The sequence below is a fragment of the Coregonus lavaretus genome (genome assembly GCF_964263955.1).
Source record: "Coregonus lavaretus genome assembly, contig: HAP1_SCAFFOLD_836, whole genome shotgun sequence".
Classification (NCBI taxonomy): Eukaryota; Metazoa; Chordata; class Actinopteri; order Salmoniformes; family Salmonidae; genus Coregonus; species Coregonus lavaretus.
The window spans coordinates 43,491-59,765 of NW_028161537.1; the positions used below are offsets into that span (position 1 = coordinate 43,491).

A 16,275-nucleotide genomic window follows, 5' to 3' on the forward strand; every position below is an offset into this window, starting at 1 on the left:
AGCACAGACTCGTCTAGAATGTCATTGTATGCTTTAGCGTTAAGATTTCCCTTCACTGGAACAAAGGGGCCTAGCCCGAACCATGAAAAACAGCACCAGACCATTATTCCTCCTCCACCAAACTTTACAGTTGGCACTATGCATTCAGGCAGGTAGCGTTCTCCTGGCATCCACCGAACCCAGATTCGTCCGTTGGACTGGCAGATGGTGAAGCGTGATTCATCACTCCAGAGAACGCGTTTCCACTGCTCCAGAGTCCAATGGCGGAGAGCTTTACACCACTCCAGCCGATGCTTGGCGTTGCGCATGGTGATCTCAGGCTTGTGTGCGGCTGCTCGGCCATGGACAAACAGTTATTGTGCTGACGTTGCTTCCAGAGGCAGTTTGGAACTCGGTAGTGAGTGTTGCAACCAAGGACAGACGATTTTTACATGCAACTCGCTTCAAATCAAATCAAATCGTATTTGCCACATGCTCCGAATACAACAAGTGTAGACATTACCGTGAAATGCTTACTTACAGCCCTTAACCAAAAATGCATTTATTTTTTTCATAAAAAAGTCAAATAAAACAACAACAAAAAAGTGTTGAGAAAAAAAGAGCAGAAGTTAAATAAAATAACAGTAGGGAGGCTATATACAGGGGGTACAGGTGCAGAGTCAATGTGCGAGGGCAAAGGCTAGTTGAGGTAATATGTACATGTGGGTAGAGTTAAAGTGACTATGCATAAATAATTAACAGAGTAGCAGCAGCGTAAAAATATGGGGTGGGGGTGGGGGGGGGCAGTGCAAGTACTCTGGGTAGCCAAAAATTAGCTGTTCAGGAGTCTTATGGCTTGGGGGTAGAAGCTGTTAAGAAGCCTTTTGGACCTAGACTTGGCGCTCCGGTACCGCTTGCAGTGCGGTAGCAGAGAGAACAGTCTGTGACTAGGGTGGCTGGAGTCTTTGACAATTTTGAGGGTCTTCCTCTGACACCGCCTGGTATAGAGGTCCACGATGGCAGGAAGCTTGGCCCCAGTGATGTACTGGGCCGTACGCACTACCCTATGTAGTGCCTTGTGGTCGGAGGCAGAGTAGTTGCCATACCAGGCGGTGATGCAACCAGTCTGGATGCTCTCGATGGTGCAGCTGTATAACTTTTTGAGGATCTGAGGACCCATGCCAAATCTTTTCAGTCTCCTGAGGGGGAATAGGCTTTGTCGTGCCCTCTTCACGACTATCTTGGTGTGATTGGACCATGATAGTTCGTTGGTGATGTGGACACCAAGGAACTTGAAGCTCTCAACCTGTTCCACTACAGCCCCGTCGATGAGAATGGGGGCGTGCTCAGTCCTCTTTTTTTTCCTGTAGTCCACAATCATCTCCTTTGTCTTGGTCACATTAAGGGAGAGGTTGTTATCCTGGCACCACACGGCCATGTCTCTGACCTCCTCCCTATAGGCTGTCTCATCGTTGTCGGTGATCAGGCCTACCACTGTTGTGTCGTTGGCAAACTTAATGATGTTGTTGGAATCGAGCCTGGCCATGCAGTCATGGGTGAACAGGGAGTACAGCATTCGGCGGTCCTGTTCTGTGAGCTTGTGTGGCCTACCACTTCGTGGCTGAGCCGTTGTTGCTCCTAGACTTTTCCACTTCACAATAACAGCACTTACAGTTGACCGGGGCAGCTCTAGCAGGGCAGATATTTGACACCTGTCAGCAACGGGTGTGGCTAAATTAGCCGAATCCACTAATTTGAAGGGGTGTCCACATACTTTTGTATACATAGTGTATGTACCTCAATTACCTCGTACCCCTGCACATTGACTCAGTACTGGTACCCCGTGTATATAGCCAAGTTTTCGTTACTCATTGTGTATTTATTCCTTGTGTTATTATTTTTCTATTTATTCCTCGTGTTATTATTTGTCAATATTTTTTTTTCCTACTATTTCAAACGTATACTTTTTTTTGCATTGTTGGGAAGGGCCCATAAGTAAGCATTTCACTGTTAGTCTACATCTGTTGATTTACGAAGCATGTGACAAATACAATTAGATTAGATTAGATTTGTATATAGCCTTGTTATTGTTATTTATTGTACTATTTTCTAATTTTATTTGCAAATGTTCTTACTTTTTAACTCTGCATTGTTGGGAAAGGGATTGTAAGTAAGCATTTCACTGTAAAGTCTACACGTGTTGTAATCAGCGCATGTGACAAATAACATTTCATTTAATTTCCGATTAATGGAAACACCAGAGCAGCATAGCATCCATAAATAGGAATCCAGCCACAGTACTCCGGGAGAGCAAACTCCAGGTGGCCGAATGCAGGAAAATTGGAACTATCTATCTGCCTTGGGTGCAGTGCCATTTAGTGGCAGAATTACATAAGTGTGGGGGAGATGGTTCTTGTACAGTTGAAGAGTGCTCCAGGGATCCTCAGTAGTACACTAGATTGCAGATTATAATGAAATACATTTAGCATCATCCTCCTCGTTGCAGTAGATCAGAGAGGGGTGGGATGGGTGCATGGTGACAGCGGTGGGGAGGAGAAGAGCACACCCCACATGATTAAAAAAAATAGTGTACTATGGTATAACGATTATAGAATTCACTGTAATGTTTTTGCGGACTTTACTGTAGTGTTCTTGAGGACCAAAGTAAGGAAAAACACTACAGTCAATACTGTAGTATACTGTAGTATTTACTGTAGTATTTACAGTTAACTATAGGATAACTACTGTAGTAAAATAACTTTAGTATATACTATAGTAATTAATGTAGTGTTTTTGCAGATTGTAGTATACTGTAGTATTTACTGTAGTGTTTTTGCGGACTGTAGTATACTGTAGTATTTACTGTAGTGTTTTGCGGACATTACTGTAGTATTTACTATAGCGTTTTTGTTTTGTTATCTTTGACATAGAAGTGGAGGCTTTCTCCTTCAGGAAACCTACTTGAGAAACATTAAAATCGCACATTTTCAATGACCTGTAGGTATGTAAGACTGAGGGTCTGAACAGATAGTTCAGAGTTTCTGCTCTTTTCTATAACCTGTAGGGAACACAATATATGGTCTATAGTTGGCATAGGTTTTTCATTTATGGGTGGACAAATTGCGATATGGTGGAGGGGAATGGGCAGGGTATATGTAAATTAAATAGTGTAGTATTTACTATAGTTAAAAAAATTGAATTGTTTTTGCGGACTTTACTGTAGTATTTACTACAGGTTTTTTTCGGATACAGTATTATCCGGGAAAAAAAACTGTAGTAAATACTACATTATTCGACAACATTCTATAGTAAGTACTACAGGGATACTACAGTGTGTAGTATAGTATTCTACAGTTTACTATAGTATTTAATAGTAAGTACTGTAGTATTCAATAGTAAAACATTTTTTTCATGTGGGACTGCATCAAGAACATGGCTCAACAGGGACTGAGAACATGTAGATATTAAACAGGGGGAAATAGTTTGTTAGTAAAATCAAGCAGTAAAGTATTTTAAGGATGGCGTGAGAGTGATGTTTGATACACCAGAACATATTTATTTTGTAGCTGATTATTTTTTATGCACAATTGCAAGTAAATGTAGGCCTACTGTAGGCTATCTATTTACTGTATGCATTGATTTTCTATTTTTCTGTGTACTTGTATATTGTATATTTGCAACATGATTTCACAGTGGCTTTCAAGTACTCTACTGTCATTTGGTCATCCGGTTTATAGCTACAAACTGCAGTGCTCACACCCGTAGCAGGCGCCTGGTATAGAGGGAGATGGACCGGGATGGGAGAACAGAGTGTCAGTGGGGCCGATAACATCATCCTCTGCTACCAGGCCATTTGTCACCCCAGCAGCTACTGTAGCATGGAGCCATACATGGAGCTGTGGAACGCATCACTGTGCCTTGTGGTTAATCACGCTCTGGGCAGCCTCAGTCTGGAAGAGTGATATCACGCTGATGAGTGTGTGTTTGTACAGTATGTGTGGTGTGTGTGTGTGCGTGTCCTTGACCAGCCCTTCGGAGGAATCATTAGAACAACAGGCCCATCGCAAGAATAAAGTGTAAAAGGAAAAAAGGAATGGGCATCGCTGTTTGGATAACTGTTAGTAGCAATATCTCATTGGTCTGTCTATGCTTATTGTGTATACTGTAAACGACTTGATACCAAGGTTACTCTTTAATTCCAATAAAACAAAAGCTGGTTTAGGGTGGTACTATATAATGCACTTTGGCTGTATTTAGACAGGCAGCCCAATTCTGATCTTTTTTTCAATAATTGGTCTTTTGACCAATCAGATCAGCTCTGAAAAATATCTGATGTGAAAGATCTGGTGTGATTTGTCAGATGACAAATTAGTGGAAAAAATATCAGAATTGGGCTGCCTGTGTAAACCCAGCCAATGAGAGCCATATATACAGTATATAAAAGAGGACAGTCATTGTAAATCGAAAACCGATCTCATATTGCCGCAAAAGTCACCTAAAGATTCTCAGCCTTACATTTTAGTCCATTACCAATGCCATCCATGTTCCAAGATACCATTAGTTATTATGGATCAGTGGTGGATGCAGTTAGATGCCATTTTCAGTGGAAGCAAGGTATACGTCAACACCTAGACCATCCTCCCTCTCACATATCCTTGACAATAATTATATATCCTCAAAATGAGAAGAAAAACATTATACATCTGTAATGCGGATCTTAGGGTGCTAGAGACATACAGTGCTGTGCCTTCAGAAATTATTCACACCCTTTTATGTTTTCCACAAATTTGTTGTGTTACAAAGTGGGACTAAAATGGATTTAATTGTAATTTTTGGTCTACGATCTACACAAGTACTCTGTAATGTCAAAGTGGAAGAAAAATTCTAAAATAATAATAATTAATTAATAGAAAATAAAACATTAATATATTTTGATTACATAAGTATTCAACCCCCTGACTCAACACATGTTAGAAGGGTGTGAAGGGTGTTGGCAGTGATTAAAGCTGTGAGTCTTTTTGGGTAAGTCTCTAAGAGCTTTGCATACCTGGATTCTACAATATTTGCCCATTATTCTTTTAAAAATTCTTCAAGCTCTGTCAAGTTGGTTGTTGATCATTGCTAGACAGCCATTTTCAAGTCTTGGCATAGATTTTGAAGCAGATTTAAGTCAAAACTGTAATTAGTCCACTCAGGAACATTCAACGTCGTCTTGGTAAGTAACTCCAGTGTATATTTGGCCTTATTGTCCTGTTGAAGCGTGGGTTTGTCTCCCAGTGTCTGTTGGAAAGCAGACTGAACCAGGTTTTCTTCTAGGACTTTGCCTGTGCTTAGCTCTATTCCTTTTCTTTTTATCCTAAAAACCTCCCTAGTCCTTGCCGATGACAAGCATACCCATAACATGATGCAGCCACCACCATGCTTGAAAATATGAAGAGTGATACTCAGTGATGTGTTGTGTTGGATTTGCCCCAAATATAATGCTTTGTATTCAGAACAAAAAGTTAATTTCTTTGCCACATTTTTTGCAGTATTGCTTTAGTGCCTTATTGCAAAAAGGATGCACGGTTTAGAATATTTGTTATTCTGTTTAGGCTTCCTAATTTTTCACTCTGTCATTTAGGTTAGTATTATGGAGTAACTACAATGTTGTTAATCCATCCTCAGCTATCTCCTATCACAGCCATTTAACTCTGTAACTGGCTTAAAATCACCAAATAATGGTGAAATCCTTGAGCGGTAGTGACTGGGTGTATTGATACACCATCCAAAGTTTAATTAATAACTCCACCATGCTCAAAGTGATATTCATCGTCTGTTTTTTAAATTATTTTTTTTACTCATCTACCAATAGGTACCCTTTGCGAGGCATTGGAAAACCTCCCTGGTTTTTGTCGTTGAATCTTTGCTTGAAATTCACTGCTCGACTGAGGGACCTTACAGATAATTGAATGTGTGGGGTACAGAGATGGGGTAGTCATTCAAAAATCATGTTGAACACCATTATTGCATGCAACTTGACTTGTTAGGCAAATCTTTACTCCTGAAGTTATTTAGGCTTGTGATAACAAAGGGGTTGAATACTTATTGACTCAAGACAATTCAGCTTTTCAAATTTCAGCTTTATTATTTTATTTTACATAATTACACTTTGACATTGTGGTGTATTGTGGGTTGATCAGTGACACACAATCTAAATGTAATCCATTTTAAATTCAGGCTGTTACACAACAAAATGTGGAAAAAGTAAAGGGGTGTGAATACTTTCTGAAGCTCTGTATAAACAAGATTTGAAAGGCAAACAATCAAATCAAATCAAATCAAATCAAATTTTATTGGTCACATGCGCCGAATACAACAGGTGCAGACATTACAGTGAAATGCTTACTTACAGCCCTTAACCAACAGTGCATTTATTTTAAACAAAAAAGTAAGAATAAAACAACAACAAAAAAGTGTTGAGAAAAAAAGAGCAGAAGTAAAATAAAGTGACAGTAGGGAGGCTATATATACAGTAAAATAAAGTGACAGTAGGGGGGCTATATATACAGGGGGGTACCGTTGCATAGTCAATGTGCGGGGGCACCGGCTAGTTGAGGTAGTTGAGGTAATATGTACATGTGGGTAGAGTTAAAGTGACTATGCATAAATACTTAACAGAGTAGCAGCAGCGTAAAAAGGATGGGGTGGGGGGGCAGTGCAAATAGTCCGGGTAGCCATGATTAGCTGTTCAGGAGTCTTATGGCTTGGGGGTAGAAGCTGTTGAGAAGTCTTTTGGACCTAGACTTGGCACTCCGGTACCGCTTGCCGTGCGGTAGCAGAGAGAACAGTCTATGACTAGGGTGGCTGGAGTCTTTGACAATTTTGAGGGCCTTCCTCTGACACCGCCTGGTATAGAGGTCCTGGATGGCAGGGAGCTTTGCCCCAGTGATGTACTGGGCCGTACGCACTACCCTCTGTAGTGCCTTGCGGTCAGAGGCCAAGCAGTTGCCATACCAGGCGGTGATGCAACCAGTCAGGATACTCTCGATGGTGCAGCTGTAGAATTTTTTGAGGATCTGAGGACCCATGCCAAATCTTTTTAGTCTCCTGAGGGGGAATAGGCTTTGTCGTGCCCTCTTCACGACTGTCTTGGTGTGTTTGGACCATGATAGTTCGTTGGTGATGTGGACACCAAGGAACTTGAAGCTCTCAACCTGTTCCACTACAGCCCCGTCGATGAGAATGGGGGCGTGCTCAGTCCTCTTTTTTTTCCTGTAGTCCACGATCAGCTCCTTTGTCTTGGTCACGTTGAGGGAGAGGTTGTTGTCCTGGCACCACACGGCCAGATCTCTGACCTCCTCCCTATAGGCTGTCTCATCGTTGTCGGTGATCAGGCCTACCACTGTTGTGTCGTCGGCAAACTTAATGATGGTGTTGGAGTCGTGCCTGGCCATGCAGTCATGGGTGAACAGAGAGTACAGGAGGGGACTGAGCACGCACCCCTGAGGGGCCCCCGTGTTGAGGATCAGTGTGGCAGATGTGTTGTTACCTACCCTTACCACCTGGGGGCGGCCCGTCAGGAAGTCCAGGATCCAGTTGCAGAGGGAGGTGTTTAGTCCCAGGATCCTTAGCTTAGTGATGAGCTTAGAGGGCACTATGGTGTTGAATGCTGAGCTGTAGTCAATGAATAGCATTCTCACGTAGGTGTTCCTCTTGTCCAGGTGGGAAAGGGCAGTGTGGAGTGCGATAGAGATTGCATCATCTGTGGATCTGTTGGGGCGGTATGCAAATTGGAGTGGGTCTAGGGTTTCTGGGATTATGCTGTTGATGTGAGCCATGACCAGTCTTTCAAAGCACTTCATGGCTACAGACGTCAGTGCTACGGGTCAGTAGTCATTTAGGCAGGTTATCTTAGAGTTCTTGGGCACGGGGACTATGGTGGTCTGCTTGAAACATGTTGGTATTACAGACTCAGTCAGGGACATGTTGAAAATGTCAGTGAAGACACTTGCCAGTTGGTCAGCACATGCTCGGAGTACACGTCCTGGTAATCCGTCTGGCCCTGCGGCCTTGTGAATGTTGACCTGCTTAAAAGTCTTACTCACATCGGCTACGGAGAGCGTGATCACATAGTCGTCCGGAACAGCTGGTGCTCTCATGCATGCTTCAGTGTTGCTTGCCTCGAAGCGAGCATAGAAGTGGTTTAGCTCGTCTGGTAGGCTTGTGTCACTGGGCAGCTCGCGGCTGTGCTTCCCTTTGTAGTCTGTAATAGTTTTCAAGCCCTGCCACATCCGACGAGCGTCAGAGCCAGTGTAGTATGATTCAATCTTAGACCTGTATTGACTCTTTGCCTGTTTGATGGTTCGTCGGAGGTCATAGCGGGATTTCTTATAAGCGTCCGGGTTAGAGTCCCGTTCCTTGAAAGCGGCAGCTCTACCCTTTAGCTCAGTGCGGATGTTTCCTGTAATCCATGGCTTCTGGTTGGGGTATGTACGTACGGTCACTGTGGGGACGACATCATCGATGCACTTATTGATGAAGCCAGTGACTGATGTGGTGTACTCCTCAATGCTGTCTGAAGAATCCCGGAACATGTTCCAGTCTGTGCTAGCAAAACAGTCCTGTAGCTTAGCATCTGCGTCATCTGACCACTTTTTTATTAGCCGAATCACTGGTGCTTCCTGCTTCAGTTTTTTCCCCTCTGGTTGCACATTTAACATGCTGGTAGAAATGAGGTAGAACGGATTTAAGTTTCCCTGCATTAAAGTCCCCGGCTACTAGGAGCGCTGTATCTGGATGAGCGTTTTCCTGTTGATTAATGGCCTTGTACAACTCATTCAGTGCAATCTTAATGCCAGCATTGGTTTGTGGTGGTAAATAGACAGCTATGAAAAATATAGATGAAAACTCTCTTGGTAAATAGTGTGGTCTACAGCTTATCATAAGATACTCTACCTCAGGCGAGCAAAACCTCGAGACTTCCTTAGTATTTGATTTTGTGCACCAGCTGTTGTTTACAAATATACACAGACCGCCGCCCCTTGTCTTACCAGAGTCAGACGTTCTGTCCTGCCGATGTAGCGTGTAGCCTGCTAGCTGAATGTTGTCATTGTTGTCGTTCAGCCACGACTCCGTGAAACATAAGATATTACAGTTTTTAATGTCCCGTTGGTAGGATAACCGTAATCTTAAATCGTCCATTTTATTCTCAAAAGCTTGAACGTTGGCTAATAGGATTGATGGGAGAGGCAGTTTACTCGTTCGCCGTCGGATCCTTACAAGGCACCCGGATCTGCGTCCACGATATCTCCGTCTCTTCCTCACGCGAATGACGGGGATCTGGGCCTTGTTGGGTGTCTGTAGAATATCCTTCGCGAACGCCTCGTTGAAGAAAAAGTCTTCGTCCAACGCGAGGTGAGTAATCGCTGTCCTGATATCCAGAAGCTCTCTTTGGTTATAAGAGACGATGGCAGAAACATTATGTACAAAATAAATTACAAATAACGCGGAAAAACAGACATAATAGTACAATTGGTTAGAGGGCTGTAAAACGGCAGCCATCTTCTTCCGGCGCTGTTCACAAACAATGCCTCCATGATTTTGCAAATGGCTCTGCCGGGCTCTCAAACGCATCTTGTTTGTCAGAGACACTCAGTGCTGTAAACCCTGAGACTGTACTGACTTCACGGTTACAATCTAATCTAGTTTTGTGACCAGTGGTGGGCTAGATTTATGTGGACCGTGAAACCAAGCCCTAGGAAGAGACCCAGGTAAAGCAGAGTGCAGAGAAGCAGAGGATATAACTCCCTGGCTTTTATGGATTCTTTATCGTCCACTTAGCATGGTCACCTGACAGAAATCCAATGGTCACTTTGCAAAGCACATTCCCCATTCAGACCTGATCAAACGGTGAAATGTAGTCTCCCTCTCGTGCCTTAAATAAATGTAATGTATGACACTCGTCACACAGTAACCCCCGGCTGCTCTTAATGATCTTATTACTGCAAGCTGGAGCTGGGGGTGGGGGGGGGGGGGAGGGGATAAACTGAGGAAGAGAATGAAGTGAAATGGATGAATGTCATCATATTCAGGAATGACTTGGCTATAATGTTGATGGTAATGCAGAAGGTGAAACATAAATAAAGTTAGGCTATCATTACTGTCATATTTCCATTACTATTTCTAGGAAAGGATATACAGTACTTCACATTTCCATTTCTCTCTCTCTCTCTCTCTCTCTCTCTCTCTCTCTCTCTCTCTCTCTCTCTCTCTCTCTCTCTCTCTCTCTCTCTCTCTCTCTCTCTCTCTCATGATCTATATATTCTCCCTCTTTACCTTTCTCTCTCAAACTCTATTTCTCTCTCTCTCTTTTTCTTACAGCAGACACAAGGTGTACCGAACCCTGGGAAGCACAAGGCGTTGAGGCTATAGACCACTGCAGCCCATGCGGTCTACTGGACACCGATACAGAGCAGTGGGTTCTAACAACAACCTAGAGCATCAGGACTGTAAGACTGTGACCCCAAATTAACCAGGTCAACCAGTCTACTGTAGAGGGGACCGCTGGCCTCCTGCTTTAGGGTTGTGACCCCATCATCAACAGTCTGGACCAGCACTGCCAGCTAGCCACCCACCATGAGTGGACGTGACTCTAGCCCTATACAGTAATTAGATACTGGCTGAAAGTGGAGGAAACTGAGGTCAGGTCAAGTGGCTCTCCAGCAGTCATGCACTGTAATACACATCACAGCTGAAAGTCTGAAGACCACCATGATAGATACAGTAGATAGGAGGAAAATAAAGGCTATGGTTGTTTGGCCACAGGGTGATATCTGTATCTGTATCATGCTCTCCTCATAAAACTGATATAAATTAACCATTTCAAATTTTCTCTCACGGGTGTCATATTACAGACTAGGGATTGTAAAAATATGATGGAGTTGGCATTGTCTGCCCCATCTGTTAGATCAAGCATCTGGACTGGCGTAGTGATTACTCTCTGGGTGATGTGGTTAATGTGTGAAGACACATCACTAACGGATGGGACTACTTTCTGCACATTGCTTCTCTCAATCCACATTGACATCCGCCTTTGTAGCATCTAAAATTTGGTTTGCCACATTATCATCTGTGCAATGCTAATAACGTGGTGAGAATTTCTCCAAACCAGGCTAGCTATTAAAGGGATACTGCAAGATTCTGGCAGTTAAACCATATTCTACTTACCCAGAATCAGATGAACTTGTGGATACAATTGTTATGTCTTCGTGCAGTATGAAGGGAGTTAGAGATAGTTTTGCATACCCTAGCGTACCTGTAGACTTCCAGTCATTGTACTAACGCTAGTTAGCATTGGCTCGCGAAACTACCTCTAACTTCTTTCATACTGCATGCAGAGAGAGTTCATCGGCCAGAATCTCGCAGTATCCCTTTAATACCATATCTGTTTCCGGGCTCCTCCCTACACTCATCAGAGTACTGATGTGATTATTAAGTGTGCGATTCAATTTAAATTATCCTCCACTGCAGTGAGTCAATGGGCTTTAATTGAGGCTAATCAATGAGCCTTTAATTATAATTATAACAAAAAAACAGCAGCAGGTAATGTTATTATTCTGTGGACTCCTGCTAATTATGGTCTGGGAGAGACAGGGGGATAGAGAGGGATGAGGGGAATATGGGAATACTCTATTGAGCATGCTCCATTCAAAATCTGGAATTCCCTGTTCTAAGCAGATTTGAATTACCACAAAGGAGTGCTCCATTGTGTCCTCGCATTCCAGGCTAATTCATTATTTTCTCCCATTGTTTTTCCTGTGTAATTGATTACGTGTGGTTTCCTAGGGAAGACGATGGAGGATCGCTGTAGACTGCTGCTGGCACTCCTGTACTGTACTGGGCGGGCTCACGAGAATGTATATACAACGTACACTGCCATTAGGCCACAGCTCACTCGGTCTTGATTAAAGGTCTCCAGAGTGCACAGTGTGTGGTCTCGTGTACAGTATACAACTGTTATGGTACTTCTGGCTTCTGGCTTATTCAGTGACGTACAGTATACCCTCCTGCGCCTGACTCCTTCGAAATCACTCATCACAGCATCACAAGGATCACAATCAAACTCACTTCCTCCAACGCTCTTGTCAGAAATATTTCACTTTTGTGTCAAGTGTCAAGCTTTATATTTCCACTTCATTGCTTTCAGATTAATACAGTTACACTAGGCCTACTGTGGTTTTATATAGCATCACTCATCTTGGAGACCATCTTGAACGAGTTGCAGAACACTGTAATCAAGTTTTACCTGGCAGCACTGATTGAGCCTTGTGTTACAAAGCGAGACACACACAAATAAAATAATTACATTCAATATTTGCCTCTAAAAGCCAATTTACAGCCACATTTAAGTCGCAGACAAAATTATAATTTTTCCTTTTGCCATCAATCAAAGGCTAGATTCTTATCCCGAAGTCACTTGTTATGTTCTCTGGATGCAGCACCTGTCGCTCTTGTGAGAAAAAAATATATATATAATTTCAGGGGGTTGATTAGCTTTTACAGATCTTGATTTCCTTCATATCACAGCTAGCGCCAAATTGCAAAGTTAGCATGATTCCAAACACCTCCCCTATTCCCCATTGGATCCTGTGGCTTCCTGGATCAGTGTTTACTGTAGATGGTGCAATACATGCCTAATGAAGGCAGCGAAGGCTCTATCATAGATTTCCAATGACCTCAGTTGAGCCAATTAAAGTTATATGCTCAGCTTAATTATGTATTTTATTGGTTTGGACAAAAGCATTCATTTGGTAATGACATGTGACAGTTTTATAGGAATCTGGCCTCACTTCATCCTGCCTGATGGACGGAATGATGGAGGGAGAGGGGTCAGCAGCAGCTTTCCCAGTTCTGAGATCATTGGCTATATTTATTGATTCATACAGCTGTTGTTTGGCATGGTTTGGAGCACACGCAGACACGCACTTGCACACACACAAGCAAGTACGTAGACACAGACAGACACGCATGGATGCACACACGCACACACACATACAAACACATGCACGCACGCATACACACATACGCATGCACGCACGCATGTACACACAAATATTGTATGCCTGCATGCCCGCCCACACGTATGCACAGAAACTATTAGTACAACAGAGGCCTATTTAGAACTAAGAAGGCCTTTTGACTGACGACTGTGGTTGCCAAGGCGTTTGATGAAACCTGTGGCCCTTGGGAGCCCCATCAAAAAGGGCCAGAGATAAATGGAGTAACTGGAAAATCATCACTACAATCATCACCCCCCCCCCCCCCCCCCCCCCCCCCCCCTCTCTCTAGTCCTCCCTCCCTCTCTCTCTGCATCCATGTGCTTAGGGGAAGGGAAGAGAAAGGGGATACCTAGTCAGTTGCACAACTGAATGCATTCAACCGAAATGTAGCTGAGTTGGATGGGGTAATGAACTCTGGCTGAGGAGCTCTGGGGGGGAAATACATGTAGATGAGGATTGTGAGTAATTGCTGATATAGGGCTTGAGTGTGAGCCTTGGAAGGGATGTTCAGAGATGATCAAATGCACCAAAAACAACCTTAAAATGTTCACCCTTTTTCTGTGAATGTGAATGAATTATTGAAATTAGTGGATTTTTGTGTTGTTCTACATACTTGTTATTACCTTACTCAAAAACTGTAACAATCTTAAACAACATAAAAGTGACTGAATCTGTTCTTGTTCAACATAATTGGATGATTTCTTCAAATCTAAATAATACAGAATCACTTAATCGTCCCTTATAGAAAACTTAGAATCAGTCTTTTAAGTATTACAGTCTAATTTATGTTAGGCTGTTCTTTAAATGTGAGTTATCCATTATTATTTTGTCTGTGGTGATTATTCATTCAATTGTTGGCTAGCTGTCAAATGGCAGCTATTTTCTGCTAAATTTAAATTAATGGTAAAATGATTACACTGCTATTAATCATCCAAAAGATCACCACACTTAAAGATCTCTCAATTAAGCCTCTGAACCAGACTTCAACACTTGAACAGTATGAGCAGTCGAGTTTAAAACTCCAGTTCAATAATTTGCTAGCAGACTTTTGAGTATGATGCAGTGTCTGGTCCAGTAACATACCTGTCACCCGTAGCCTCTCTGCTCCCACCACCACCTCCTGGTCATCAGCAGAGAACAACAGCTTCCCTGTGCTAGATTTCACTTCCAACATCTTCCCTCGTGCATGCACTCCACTGGATCCTGGACAGAACAAAAGGTGTGAGGAAAAGTCAGTGAAGTTTAACAGGTGGCTGCTATATGAAAAACCAAGAAAGACAGCTTGTATTTATGCAAAGAGACAATAACTGAACTATAACTACAGGCAAATACTTCAAGAGTAAGACCAAGTAAAGCAGATCAAAACACAACTACTGAAAGGGGAAATAAGAAAATATAGAAAAAACACAGCCCAACACCAAAACAAACTGTTATTGATAGTACAACAAACAGCAGAGAAAAACAACTCCTTGACTTGGATGATCCTGAAATGGTTTCATGTCGTGGGGAGAAACAAGCGATCTGAGCAGAGGGCGACTGACACGTCATGAAGACAATTGATTATGCTTCGCTGTGTCTTGAGTGGAGTCTCTAGCTTACCGTATTCCTATTGCTCACTGATCCACTAAACATCTTTGCAAGATAATCAACAGCCAGAAGCAAATGTCACTGCAGTTTACCATGGGAGAAGTGTTTGTCTGTAGCTGTTCATGGATCGAAATGTCTGTTTGGAACAAAAGAGAACTCTCATCCAAGTCAATGGATTTTCATTGCTGTGTATGGTGTCCATATTAGGAAACACCTTCTATGGATGTGTGACAGTCTGCGGTCGTGTTGCATGATATTACCTGCAATAAGTTGTGTGACCAGCTGATTCTTCCCATTGAGGATATTGATGGACACATTTTTGGAGGATTGCAGTAACAGTGGGCTGCCCTGTGGAGACAAAGCAGGTAAACAAACAATGCAGTCCACCAAACACAAGCCCACCGATAGTGACCCTAGTGCTCAGTGTGAGTGTGTAACTAGGACTGTATGTTTAACAGATAATTTCCATTAGCCCACGAGTCAAGAGCCAATCTGGAATGCAAATCACGTCTGAACCCTGGATCTGTCTTACGTGCCAGAGTAATCTTGCATGCCTCAGTCAACTTCTTATTTAAAGATAGCAGCCAGCCATTGTGTTGCGCTTAAAGCTGTCGAGATAATGCATCTCATGTATATTAGAGATAATTTATGGCCCTTCATGATTATCAAGGTTCCTTTCAGCTAAGCAGTATAGTAAATAAGAAAAATATTTATATTCCTGAATTGACATACGTCACTTTAACAATGTGGTTGAGCAAATGAGATTCGAATTAAGAGGTAATGTCATATTGTTCTTTTAGTATATTAGGCCCCACTGGCACAAGGAGGAATGGTTCTTGTTCTGCTGCAATTCATGGAAGTGAATTTCTAGCCCCCCAGACTCTTTCTCTTGCTACGGTATGTATCCTTAGGACCTGCTTTATTGCACACTGATTGTGCTGCCTCTTGTCACTGTTAATGGTTTGTTCCATGAAATGACTGCCTTTTGCGTCCCTTTGATATTTTAAGTAGAAATTGTGCACAAATATTGCATTTTAAAAGCCTGTTTTATTAAATGAAGTGCCCTTTAATATGCCATAAAACTTCAATTAAACGCCTGTCCCCTTTAATAGCCCGGCATCGGCACACATGTCAGCAAATAAACGCTGGGTCTAAATGAATTGTTTACCAGTGAACTTCAGTGAGTACCGCAAAGATTGAAAAATAAGATAAAGGAGAGCAACATCATTGCCATGGACGAGACAGCAGTGTGGTTTGACATGGTCGGCTCAACTACAGTGGATACAAGAGGCGCAACGAGTGAGAGAATGGTGCTGAAGCATGAAATCGGGAGTGCATGATAGGCTAGTCTTTGCAAGTCTGATCTGCGAAGGATTTGTTATTATAATGTTTATACTGCTCATACTGGTCACAATAAACAGTGTGGTAGTCTTTTCCAAATGTTATTGAGCAAAAGCTGTGTGAATTAAGGAAATAGACGCCTGAATCAAATAGAAGCCTGTCTCTAATAAGAGCCGGTTACAGTGATTGAAGCAAATAAACGTCCGGGCTATTAATTTAAGTTTTACGGTAGACCAAATGGAACATTTAATTAATCCGATTTTTATATGAATAAAGACCTGCTAAAGTGCCAGGTTGCTCTGGCAAAGTAATTTCTGGTGATTGTTAT

The 16,275-nt window shown here is 42.5% G+C and overlaps 1 protein-coding gene across 1 annotated transcript in view; it reads right to left on the minus strand.

The window, feature by feature from the left end:
* The window catches only part of LOC311120442 (delta-sarcoglycan-like), a 114,423-nt gene that overhangs the window by 40,308 nt on the left and 57,840 nt on the right, over positions 1-16,275 (minus strand). The window contains exons 4-5 of the mRNA XM_084195034.1: positions 14,867-14,954; positions 14,103-14,222 (exon numbers count right to left, since the gene is read on the minus strand). Coding sequence (XP_084051160.1) covers positions 14,103-14,222; positions 14,867-14,954 — 208 coding nt within the window. The remainder of the gene's footprint in view (positions 1-14,102; positions 14,223-14,866; positions 14,955-16,275) is intronic.